Genomic DNA, 13,582 nt, shown 5'->3' with positions numbered 1-13,582 from the left:
GCTGCCAATCTGCTCTTGTCTAATATTCTCGTCAGAGCTTTTAAAAATTTCCAATGCCTCTGATGCAAGCCTTCAGGCAGTGCCACACATCAACCTAATAAAACGTGTTGTAAGATGGCTGTCTACTAGTACAGACTACGTCTGTTTTCGTTCTTTGGACCACCAATGCACATTAGTTAGGCAATTGGTCATGAAGAGGCAGATTATGTGAGTAGTTTTCCACAAGCACTGCTATGGTGAGCTCATCTACAGAAGTGTACTTAAACAGCAATAATGAATTATGATAGTCATTATTAACACCTTACATCCAAAAGGATCTCAAAGTGTGAGTGTGTTTGCTGTTTATATAATTAGCTTTATGCATTCATATGAGCACGCACAATCATCACTCATGTCAATGCAGATTACACACATGTGGTCAGAGAACATTTTTACATTTGGGATCATTTCACTCACTAACGGTATACGTTATTCTGCACCAGCAGTAGGACACCAATTTTTACAAGATGAATATTGACTTGGCTCCAGTTTATGCATTTTTTTCAGCCTCTGTCTGTCTCATCTCAACTTCTCTTTTCCCTGGCCTCTACATGGTTCATTAAAAAAAAACCTACAGTATTTCCTTCCTCTCTCTCACCCCACCTTATAGAGCAACCCTTACTATATGGTTCTGTCAAAGAGGACCCAAGTGGCATTTTTAATTGTTCTTTCTTGGTTTTATTGCCATTTCCCCCAAAATGTAAAGCAGAATGTAGTGTCCTTGCAATGGTAATAACTTCATGCTGATTAGTAATTATCTGGCAATTTTTATATTTATCACTTTTTTAGTCTCTGGTGGCACTCTGGTTATTTAGTTCTACACAAAATCATTTCCTCAAACACTTAACTTGTCTCACGTGAATTCAGACAGTTCTTCGTCCTGCACCTTCATTTTGCATTTTTATGTGCCACGGTGTAATAGTCATTACTACTTTTTCACATTACCAACCACTGCTACTCACTGTGTTTCTTCCTGATACCATAAAAACATAAGAACAGCCATAATGGGTCACATCAATGGTCCATCTAGCCCAATGTCCTGTCTTCCAACAGTGGCTAATGCCAGATGCTTCAAAGAGAATGGACAGAACAAGGCAATCATCAAGTAATCCATCCCTTCTTCTTTAAGTGCTGTCCCTGTGGATGTTCCACTTCAGGTGTGTCCTGGTGCTATCAATCTGAGATTTATGGTAGCAGTGTCTGTGCAGGTCATGCATGCGCAGTAGGCATCTCGCCTTACTGTTGGTGCCACGTCTAGCACGTGCATGACCCGAGCCCTCCAGTTCCTTCTCAACCTTCCTTGGGTGAAGACGGAGCTCAGGGGCAGTGTTCATTACTCTCACCAAACCTTTAAAAATATAGCAGTTTACATAGTGGTTAGGGTTTTTTTTTTACAAGTTATAGTTAGTGTTAGTCAGCGTGATGTTTTTAAGAAATAAAAGTTTACTTTCCCAGTTTACCCTCCCCATACCGGGATCCATTAACCGTCAGAGCTGCGTGGCTACCCAGCCTTTAAGCGATGCGGCTCTTGCCGCAAAGCAGTGCCTGTTTCAGACAGACAGTCTTTTTGTGTCTGATGTCGTGGGGAGATGCATATCCCGCAAAAATGCACCCACTGCAGTAATCTGAAAGTGAGAGCTGGACGTGACCGAGATCTCCGCTTGAAAATGATACTGATGGAGAAATCAATCCAACCAGAGCCAGAACAATGGACCTCCTCTCCAGGCACCCACCTGCAGAGACAGAAGACATGGCTTCCTCTAAAAGACCAAGGAAGAGGGCGCAGATGTCTCCACAGAGAGCACCATGGAAAAGTAGATGGTCTCCTGCCAGGTCACTACCCCCGATGCTGACACATGCTCAGGTGAGCACCTATAATGCTCCGGGCACCTCCAAGTCCCAAGTAAAGGAGATGGAGTCAAGTAAGTTATAGAGGAGATCCCCGAACTTCTCACAGTGTGGTACACTCACCCTGTAATGATGATGATGAACCACACACTTTCTTGCCGCACCACTCATCACCGAAAGACCGACGACCAACCTGGAGCCAGATGGGTCCTAAATACCCTCATAACCAGCCAGCCCAACGATGTTACGGACCACCGTGGATATATCCACCAATGGCCTTCCTAATGCAATGGGCACACTGGGAACTGGTGACTTCCCAGGGCCCCCAATCCAGGCTACGCGTGGCTCATAGAGGCGAGTTGAGGTCTAATCCCATGTCTCCCACCCCGAAACCAATGAAGGCCCAGGATGCTGGGGATCACACAGAAACAGCCCCTGATCAGGAAGTGACATCTCCTCCTGTTCACAATTCTTCCTCGTCCCTGGATGACGCAATCATGCCACTGCCGCCTACCTCGGCGGATGACTTCAAACAGTTCCAGGAATTGTTTAAGTGGCTTGCCCAAAGCCAGGACATGCCTTTGGAGGAAGTACAGACAAACCAACACAAGCTGGTACAAATCTTACAACCTGCATCTACTTTCAAAATCACTCTGCCAATCTTAAAACCAGCGGAGACAGTCGGGCAGATGCCAACCTGAATTCCACTGACATGCGAAAGGGTGGATAGAAAGTATTATGTCCCCACCAAAGAGGTGGACTTCCTCTTCTCGCACCTGCCTCCCAACTCCTTGGTGGTCGACGCCGCTAATCAATGTGGCAAACAACAACAGTTTAGATAGATCCCACAAGATAAAGAACATAAGAGGCTTGACCTCTTTGGATAAAAAATTTATTTGGCGACATTACAATTCTGAGTCACAAACTGTTCACCCTTGCTGGCTAAATATGATTATGATAATTAAGGGAAACTCAGCTCATTCACAGTAGAGCTCCCTGAGGAGAAACCATCACAATTCCAGGCTATTATAAATGAGGGTCAGCTCATAGCTAAAACAACCCTCCAAGCGTCTTTAAACATCGTGGACATAGCAGCCAGAACCATTGTCATTCCATAGTCATGCACCAGGTATCCTGGTTGCAGTCCTCTGGCATACCTAAAGAACTTCAAACCAAGGTCGAGGACCTACCTTTCAACCGAGAGAAGCTCTTTTTGAACAAGACATATGAGGTGCTCCACTCAGTGAAGGATTCTCGAGCCACCTTTGCATTTTGGGGATCTACAGACCATCTGTGAAGAGAAGACGATACCAGCCTTACCAGAGGAACTGGGATTACTCTTCCAACTGACAGCAACAACAGCGACAATACGAGAACCAAAGACATCATCAGCGACGCCACCTCAAGATCAACCATTGACTTCTCAGTTGGCTCCACCCAAGCCACAATTTTGAAGTTTTGGTCGAGGGTTTGGACGACCTCCCTCACCAGGCAGCGCTTTCACCCAATCTGTCCCCATGCTATGGATGCCACCTTTGCCCATTCTACCACATGTAGGCATCAATAACAATGGACCAATTGGTGTTAGAGATTGTACGATCGGGATATACCATGCCCTTTACCTCCCGACCACCTACCCTACCAATCCCTCTTCAGGGACCCTTCTCACGAGCACCTGTTATGGCAAGAAGTCAATCGTCTTCTACAACTAGGTGCTGTGGAACGAGTACCTTCTCAATACATGGGGAGAGGGTTCTACTCCCTCTACTACTTGACCCAGAAGAAGAATGCGGGATGGAGACCTATCTTGGATCTCAGGAAACTCAACATTCAAAAGTTCAAAATGGTGACACTGGCACAATACTTCCAGCGCTGCAAAAGTGGGACTGGTTTTCAGCCCTCAACCTTCAAGATGCTTATTTTCATGTTACTATACACCCCTGTCACAGGAAATTCCTGCATTTCACAGTAGGACAGGAACACTTCCAGTACAGAGTACTAGCTTTTAGCCTATCCACCACAGCAAGAGTTTTCTCCAAAACCCTAGCGGTAGTAGCAGCACATCTACGCAAACAGGGAATAATGATTTTCCCTTACCTGGACAATTTCCTTTTCAAAGGCTCAACTCAGCAAGGAGCAGTGGACTCAGTCCAGACAACGATCACACTATTCAGGGATCTAGGACTACAGATAAATGAACGAAAATCCACTTTAGTTCCTGTCCAACAACTGGAATTAATCGGGCCACATCTTGATTCCATAGACACCAAGGCATCACTGCCCTGAACAGATTCACAACTCTGACAAACCTTATCTCAGAGGTAAGAGTCAGCCTCCAAATACCAGCTTGTACTGTCCTGCAACTGCTAGGACATATGGCAGCCACAAGGTTTGTGGTACAACATGCAAGCCTACAGCTGATTTCAGGGCTGACTGAACTTGGTATACATACCCAGCAAGCACAGCCTACACAAGTGATTTACGGTACCACTCTGTATCCTGGACTCTCTACGCTGATGGACAAGACCAGAAAATGTTTGCATGGGCATCCCATTCCAACAGGAAACCCCTTCAATAGTAATCAAGACAGATGCCTCACTGATAGGCTGGGGTGCCCGTAGCCACCTGCACACAGTTCCAGGCAAATGGTCTCCCATGGAGACTCAGTTACACATCTATCTGCTAGAACTATGCGTGGCCTGCAATGCCTGCAGACACTGCCTACTGTACATACAGAACGAATCAATTCACATCATGACCGAAAACATTACCAGCATGTTTCACATCAATAGACCAGGGGGTGCTCGATCTCATTCACTGTGCACTCAAGCCATGAAACTGTGCAACTGGTGCATACACCACAACATAAACATTTTGGCCTCCTACCTTCCCAGCTGCCAGAATCCGATGGTGGACATGCTAAGCAGATACATCTCTTGAGGCCACGAATGGGAAATGAATGGGAGAGTTTTGCTCTCCATTTTCCACCAGTGGGGCACTCCCCAATGAACAGCAAATGCGCAATGTCCTGCTTGAGAGCAGGAATGGAACCCTGGTCACTGGGGACGCCTTTCTCATCATATGGGATGCATGCCTCTTGTACACTTTCCCACTGATTCCAATGGTATCACACGTGATACACAAGATATGAACAGACAAGGCCAAGGTTATCCTCATAGTCCCAACATGGCCCACATAAGCATGGTACCTTTACCTGATGTGCATGGCGATATGTGCCTGTGGTGCGGCGGTGCCCCACCCCCATGCCAGATTGGGCTACAACAGGCCAGAGCAGCTGCACAAGGCGGCAGCCAATCAGGGAGGGCCTGTTAGAGAGCCAGTCAGGGCCAGTATATACAGCCAGCCAATCAGGGCTAGGCTAGGCCCTATATAAAGGCTGCCCAGGAAGGGAGCAGGCAGTCTCTCTCAGACCTTCAAGGGAGAAGGTCTGTCTCCTGAGCGAAGGAGACCAGCAACCAGGACAGTGCAGTGCTGGGCAGGCTTGGGGGAGCTGAGGAGAGCTCCAGCCCAATACCTGCCAGGCTGCAGGCCCTGATAGAAGGGCCCATAAGGTGCAAGCGGGCCGAAGGGGAAGCGCCCAGAGAGGAGAGGCAAAAAAGGGGAGTAAAGGAGGGTAGGGAGGCTGCCACCAGAGGGTCCCTGGCCCAGGACCCAGAGTAGAGGGCGGGCCTGGGTCCCCCCTTCCCCCTTGTACTACACCTGGCCATTAGGAGTGGCCATAGCAGACTGCACCCAACCCCTGATAGAAGGGGTTAGACTTTGTGGATGTGGTTGGCCACTGCAGCTGGGGTGAAGAGAAAAGACTGCTGTTAACCCCCCCCCCCAGAAGGGGGCGAGTGTGGGCTTGGGTGCACTGCTGGAGGGCAGTGTCCTGAAGAGGACGCCGCGAGCTGGGAGTAATGCGGGTCGAGAAGCCAATTGAGGACGAGAGATGGACGGGACACCACCGGCAGAGGGCATGCCGCATGAACTGAGCTAATTACCAGAGTGAACAGCAGGAGGCGGTGGGGTGGTGAGTCCCAACCCTGTCACAGCGCCCCTCGAGCTTTCTCTCATTGTCCGAACCTGCTGTCTGAATCATTGTCCGAATCAGTTGCTAAATTTAGAAGCACTTTTAGAACAAGTTGTTCCGCGAGGGATAACCGGTTCTAAAAGGGCTTCTAAATTTAACTGGCCCAAAGTGGCGCCTTAGGCGCTGACTCCATGGGTGCTCCAGCCCTGGAGCACCCAAGGGGAAAATTTGGTGGGTGCAGAGCACCCACCGGCAGCTCCCCGCCCCACCCCACCCCCGGCCCCAGCTCACCTCCGCTCCGCCTCCTCCCCTGAACGCACCGCCCCACTCTGCTTCTCCACTCCCCCAGGCTTCCCACGAATCAGTTGTTCGCACGGGAAGCTGGGGCAGGATGAGAAGCAGGCCACAGCTTCCCGCTTACACCCAGGGAGGCGGAGGTGAGCTGGGGCGGAGGGGCACGAGGAGGGCCGCCCACGCTGCAGCAGGTAACCGGGGGTGGGGGGCACACAGGGGAACCTCTACCCACCCCAGCTCACCTCCACCACCCTCAGCCTGAGTGTGAAGCCATGGCCTGCTTCTCAGCTCTCCCAGGCTTCCCGCCGAACAGCTGATTCGCGGGAAGCCGGTGGAGGGGGTGGAGAAGCAGAGTGGGGCAGTGTGTTCAGGGGTGGAGGCGGAGCAGAGGTGAGGTGATCTGGAGCTGGGCATGGGGTGGGGAGATGCTGGTGGGGGCTCTGCACCCAACAAATTTTCCCCATGGGTGGTGCTTCAGCCCCAAAGCACCCAGGGAGTCGGTGCCTAAGGCGCCACTTTTGATGTGATCAGTGAGGGAGCGGCCGCTCGCCCTGCTCCCCCCTTAGCTACACTCCCCCGCCCCTAGGAGCCAGAGGGACCTGCCGAATGCTTCCTGGGAGCTGCCCCAGGTAAGCACCGCCAGGATTTCCCACCTCGCCCCCCGGCAGGTCCCTCTGGCTCTTAGTCATGGGGCGGAGTGGACACCCACTACGGTGGCCCACGAGACCCTCCTGCCCGGTTCTGGGGGCAGTCAGGGGACAGGGGAGGGGGTGGATGGGGCAACGGTCCTGGGTGGCAGGGGTGGGCAACGACCCCCTCGTGGGGTGAGGAGGGAACCCGTTGTTAAGATTTTGGCAGCTCGTCACTGGGTAGAGGGGAGGTTCGGGGATAGCCTGTAGAGAAGAAAGGAAAACAAACGAAATAAAATAGGTATAAAGCCCAGGGTAACTTTCTCTGTAGAGGGAACATGGGGTTATGGTTTCATAGGGAATTTTTTAAATGATAATTACATTTTAAAAATGTATATGATCCAGAGCCATCAAATTGCATGTTATTGGCCTATGCAAATGTATCCCTTTTATTACTGTTACCTTCATTTTCCCTCCCCGTTTCACTTTTATTGTTTGTTACACTCGCTTCTTATATCTTATTTTCACTAAACTCTTTGGGGGAACGAGCCATGTCTACCTATGTACTTGTATAGTGCCTCGCACAAAGAAGCCGTGGGACCTTTGGGCACTACTACGACAATAGTATGAGCAAGTGCATTATGGAGTATTTTTAAGACCTGTATTAGCACAGCACTCCTCCTGTGCACATTAGAAGCTTTGTAGGAGGATACAGATCTTCTCATATTTATATGTTCCCCAGATCCGTGAGCTCTGAATCTCATGGGCTTGATAAACTCAGCAGATGGAGGGTTGCTAATTTGTGGAACCGTGATTCGTTTAAAGTTTACATGCTCCTATAGAGTTTTTAAGGTCCACAAGAAAAGTGCTGCAGGACTTGGAACCGTGAAGGGCATCAAAGCCCTGCTAATACATAGGAAGTTTAGTTCCTGGGTTGGTTCCCATTGGTCTTCAGCCTGACTCTGAGTGCACCAGAAGCAAATTGGGACCCTAAGGAGAAACGGTGAAAGGCCTTTAACAAAAAAATTCTTAAGACAAATTTCAAGTCCATCTAGTCTTATTTTGAGTTTTGGAAAAAGTTTGTGGCCCAGCCCTTTGTGTTGCTTTTTGGCTGTGTAGATAATTGTATTCCCTTGCATATTTGATATGTATTTGAATTCAGTTTGTATTTTTGTTCACATAGAAATTCATGCTGATTTTTTGCCTAAAATAAGTTTGGAGGTGTGAGTGGTAATTTTATGTATATAACTTTTTCATCCTGAAGAATTGGCACTCAAAGGACTTTACAAGACAATAAAACACACACAGGCATGGGTGTGGGAGCTAGGCAACCAACTACCACACATTGGGGTGAAGGGAAATTTTGGCCAAGGACACCCAGTGAGACCTTACAGAAAATGTGGGATTTTTAATGTTCACACTGAGCAGACATGGCCTTGAGTATTAAGATTGCACCTTAAATATCTCCATTCAGTAAGCTGTATGAACCTATGTTTTATTTGCCTCAGAACAATTAAGAACTGAGTTGATCCTTCCTGTATTTGAATGACTGGTTCAAGCAAACTTGGGTTTTTCAAACCTGATGGTTAGACCCCTAAAGGTATGTTTATGCTTCAAAGAAAATCCTGTGGCACTGAGTCTCAGAGCCTGGGTCAGTTGACTTGGGTTCACAGGGCTTGGGCTGTGGGGCTAAAAATAGCAGTGGGCTCTGAGATCCAGCCTCCATCCTGGGTTTCAGAATCCAGGCTCCAGCTTGAGCAAGAACATCTACACCTCAGCCCAAGCCCTGTGAGCCTGACTCAATTGACCCAGGCTCTCAGATTTGCAGTGTAGACCTATCCTAAACCACCTCTTCAAGTTCACGTATTTTCATGTTTGTTTCAGATATAACTGTCTGTTTGTTTACATAAATGTTGTAGTAAGGATGAACCTCATCCTGGTGCAGAGGTCCAACACAAAGCCCTCTGCAGCAATTGTGCCCCACTGAAGTCCTTAAAAGGGAGAATAAGTGAAGTGATGTGGCCTTGCATGGGCCCTCACGACAGAAATGAATTTCACCCATGTTCATGTATCGGAATGTTAACCTTTCTTAATTCTTAAATGAACTGAGGTTAAATTTACATTGAATAGAATCCAAAATAAATGCTTGTGTTCTCTAGGTAAATTGTGTTTTGTTTTCTGTTTTGTCATTTATTTAGGTTTAGTCCCAATTTGCTCACTGGGTTTGTCTCAGATTGGCCGTATGAACCTTGGAATGAATGCCAGCACCTTCAAGTATTATACAATGTGCGGCCTTCAAGAGGGTTTTGAACCTTTTGCTGTCAACATGAACCGAGATGTCGCTATGTGGTTTAGCAAACGCTTACCAACTTTTGTCAACGTGCCAAAAAATCATGCTCATATTGAGGTAACGTTGCATGTTAAGAAGACACCTGTTTCTAAACTGTTGACTTAGTCATGCCAAGACTGTAAATCCTCAGTGATACTTACTGTCATAAGGTAATATATAATAAAGCTATTACTCAAAGACTTCAAGGCCAGAAGGGACCATCGTGGTGTAGTTTGATCTCCTACACATCTCAGGCCTCACAACCACACCCACCCATTCCTATAATAGGCCCATAACTTCTGGCTGAGTTACTGAAGTCCTCAAATCTTAATTTAAATACTTCAATTTACAGAGAAGCCACCATTTATTCTAGTTCAAACCAGCAAGTGACCCATGCCCCACACTGCAGAGGAAGGCAAAAACTCCCCAGAGTCTCTGCCAAGCTGACCTGGGGGAAACTTCCTTCTCAAACCAAAATATGGTGATCAGACCCCGAGCATGTGGGCAAGACTCACCAGCCACACATCTGGGAAAGAATTCTCTATCATAACTCAGATCCCTCTCCATTTAGGGTCTCATCTCTGGCCATAGGAGATATTTGCTAATAGCAGTCATGGATGGGTCATATGCTATTGTAGGCAATCTCATCATAGCATCCCCTACATGAATTATCAAGCTCAAAACAAGTTAGGTTTTTTGCCCCCCACTACTCTCCTTGGAAGGCCATTCCAGAATTTCGCTCTCTGATCATTAGAAACCTTCATCTAATTTCAAGTCTAAACTTGATATTGATAGCTTGATAACTAAATGATGTCCATTTGTTCTTGTGCCAACATTGCCCTTAACTTAAATTATACCCCTCCTCCCTGTGTTTATCCCACTGATGTATTTTGTAGAGAGCAATCATATCTCCCCTTATCTTTGTTTTGTTAATCTAAACAAACTAAGCTCCTTAAACCTCCTCTCATAAAGCAGAATCTCCAGTCCTCTGATAATCCTAGTAGCCTCCTCTGCACCTGTTTCAGTTTGAACTCATCTTTCTTAAACATGGGAGATGAGAATTGCACACAGTATTCCAGATGAAATCTCACCACTGTCTTGTATAACGGAGGTAACGCTTCTCTATTGCTATTGGAAATATCTCACCTGGTGTATCCTAGGATTGCATTAACTAATGTTGGCTAAAATTTCAGATGATCTCCTTGTCTGTCTCCCACTTCATTTATGGTAGTGTTGTCACCCCATGTGGATGTTCATTGTTGTTCTTTATGTATGTATTACTCATTCATACTGGTGCACTACAGTCATTTGGGTACTCAAAGCATGCCAACCGTGGATTATTTTAAATTTCTTTTGTATCCAAATTTATATTTTCTACCTTTTCCTTTTTTACCCTTTTTATCTGCCTTCTTATGTTGAGGGTCTGTTCAGTCACCTTGACCATACATCAAGATAGAAGTCATTGGGACTCTATATTAAAATTAAAGTGAGAATCTAAAAAAAACCTTTTGAATTATGAGTGTAAGAGATTAACAATGCAAATAATATTTGTCTTTCTTGGATTTTTCTCTACTGGACATTTGGCTTGACTTTGTTGTGTGAGGATGAAAAGTTTAAACAGCTACCTGTTCATTATAAGTTAATTCTTGGTCAGCTGAATTCAGCATGAATCAATACAAAATTTCCATAATGTGTTTCTCAGTTTTCTAAATGAATTTGATATTATTTTTATGATTTTTAGATAACGAGAATCGATGGAACCATTGACAGCCCACCTTGCTTGAAAGTGACCCACAAGACATTTGGCACACAGAACAGCAATGCAGACATGATATATTGCCGTTTGAGCATGCCCATTGAGTTCCATTCATCCTTTAACTATGGCACTGGTGTGACAAGTGCATCTGCTGATGCTTTCCAAAAAAGGTTAGATTTATATTTAATCATCTTGTGGTAAACTTCTAGTCGAAATTTAATAAACGATTCTCCATTATTCTCTTTTTTACACATAGTACTTCCCATTCATTTTCCTCCCACACACTGTAATTGTATAGGATTTATGTTACTGATGTTCTTTATTAAGAAAGCACAGCATTTTAAATGTGAAGATTTAAATAACCTTAAAACAAAAATTTGCTGCAGAGCACTAGATATCCAAACAAGAATTGAATCTAACCAAAGAAATGTAGCAAGAGGGCTCTAGTTATTTATTGGCTTGACTTTGAGATGTGCTGAGCACTCAAAAATCCCAGTGAGATCAGCAGGATTTCCAGGGATTCAGCACCTCTGAAAGCCAGGCAAGAATCTTTTACTTAACCTCTAATCTTGAATTTATATTATATAATCTCCACCCTATTTCCTATTTCCACTCCTCTTCTTAGTTCATGTGTACTGCAAATGCAGCAATAAATATGCTCAGGGAAGGAAAAAGACCATTTATCTTTGGTTGGCTGTTGTAAATATTTCTCTCTACAGTTCTTCCTCATGTCAATGGGAATGATCACATATGCATCACCTTCCTTCCTTGATCTTCTCTAGAAAGGGTTGTTGCATTCCATTGACTCTGGGCATGAAAGTACTGTTTGCCCAACAAACAGAAACTAATCCATATGAGCAATTTATTTCAAGTATTCAAAAAAATATATATATATACAGTGTCACTTAATGCTTTACACTACCAAATTACTACAATGCTACTTTTTTCCTCCAGAAAACAGAACCAAGAAACTGCTCTTCACACTACAACAGTAAGTAAATATGCTCAGTTATGCTTTTCATTGCTTAATGTTTGCTGCATGGTAATATGCTCATTTAAAAAGGGTCTCTTGAAAATCCCTGGAAAATACTTTCCAGTGATTTTATTTGTGTGTATCCACATTGGCCAAAATTTTAAAATTTGGTGCCTATGTTTATGTTTCTAAATATATATCTAAACTCTGTCTTTATTGTGGATTATTTTTTCTTTATTGTAGTACTACTGCTACTTTACTAACTGTAGTATTTCTATATAAGGGGAGACCATTTTCTCATGTTTCAGAGCGTGCACAGTAACTGTGCTTTTTTTTTTTTTTTTAACTCTGAATGTATATTTGGTGGTCTCTTCCTGTATTTGTTAAGAATGTTTCTTATTTTTGTCTTCATAATACAATTCAGTTTTCTGTCACTGACCCACTACTTTTTCTCTTTTCAGTACTATTACTCAGTACGAATATTTGCTGGTCAAGACCCATCCTCTGTCTGGGTTGGCTGGGTAACACCTGACTACCACTTTTACAGTGAAAATTTCGACCTAAACAAAAATAGCACAGTGACAGTTACTTTAGGTGATGAAAGAGGCAGGGTTCATGAAAGGTAGGGGACTTGCATATCACGTATTAAAGAATATATTTTTTAAATTACCTATTTACTTGTTGTTGGAAAGGAATTTTACTTTATTATCCACAAAGATGAATGAAACAGAAGTAATAATGGATCGTGTTTTAATGCTCACTTAAATTCAAGTATTAGATGGAACTAGTCACTAAATCATATATTTGTTAATTAACAAATTTTAGGTGGTGCTGTTAAAGTCCGATAGGGGGCATTCTGTTTCAACTAATAATTTGCCCAGCTCTCCTCCTTTCATTGTTACACCTGAATAATCACTACAGGTGAACTCATGCTTTCCAAATCAGGCATGTGACAGCTGAGTGGCATTCAGAAAAGTAAGAAATTCATTCATGTTTTTGAAATCTGCAAAGAACATTAGAGAGGGCCTTTCCAAACTGAACCATGTCCAAGTGAATATTGATTCGTTGGTATAAGTGCAAGTAAAGACACCAGGACAAGTGAGAAATGGCTTTGCAAAGTAAGTTTGTTGTTCATTTGACAAATGGTCAGTACAAACAGTGATCAGTAAAACGAAGTTCCTTTATATTTTAAGATGTTCTTTCTTCATTATGACAACAAAACAGTAAAAAATCTGACCTCTCCCTCAGAATTTCTAGTTATTAGTGGAAAAAAAATTATTTAATGTCCATCTTAACCTTTATATTTAATCAGTCACAATCTAGCAAATAGAACAGGAGTACTTGTGGCACCTTAGAGACTAACAAATTTATTTGAGCATAAGCTTTCATACAAATAATTAGTTTTCATTGTTCTTGATATTTTTCTTTCAGTGTGAAGCGCAGTAACTGCTACATGGTTTGGGGTGGAGACATTTCTGCTAATTCCCAGAGATCAAGTCGCAGTAATGTTGATTTAGAAATTGGATGCCTAGTTGACCTGGGTACTGGAATGTTGTCATTCACAGCCAATGGAAAAGACCTTGGCACTTGTTATCAGGTATTAGCAGCTTTTCAGAAAATTAGCTATCAAGTTGGCTGCTTTAACAAAGATTATTTCTTTCTTCGCCAGATGTCTAACTTT

General features: G+C 44.4%; 1 protein-coding gene across 16 annotated transcripts in view; it reads left to right on the top strand.

Moving 5' to 3' along the window:
- Nucleotides 1–13,582, top strand: part of RYR3 (ryanodine receptor 3) — a 581,477-nt gene that overhangs the window by 250,469 nt on the left and 317,426 nt on the right. For all 16 annotated transcript variants that reach the window (XR_012159473.1, XR_012159474.1, XM_073348839.1 and 13 more), the window contains 5 exons: nt 9,042–9,250; nt 10,914–11,098; nt 11,883–11,919; nt 12,363–12,523; nt 13,333–13,498. Coding sequence is in view for 14 of the 16 variants with exons in the window: in XM_073348839.1 (XP_073204940.1) it covers nt 9,042–9,250; nt 10,914–11,098; nt 11,883–11,919; nt 12,363–12,523; nt 13,333–13,498 (758 nt within the window). In the remaining 2 variants the exon portion in view is untranslated. The remainder of the gene's footprint in view (nt 1–9,041; nt 9,251–10,913; nt 11,099–11,882; nt 11,920–12,362; nt 12,524–13,332; nt 13,499–13,582) is intronic.

The sequence above is a fragment of the Lepidochelys kempii genome, chromosome 6 (assembly GCF_965140265.1).
Source record: "Lepidochelys kempii isolate rLepKem1 chromosome 6, rLepKem1.hap2, whole genome shotgun sequence".
Classification (NCBI taxonomy): Eukaryota; Metazoa; Chordata; order Testudines; family Cheloniidae; genus Lepidochelys; species Lepidochelys kempii.
The sequence above is the reverse complement of the archived record's forward strand: the minus strand, read 5'-3'. Positions and strand labels throughout refer to the sequence as shown.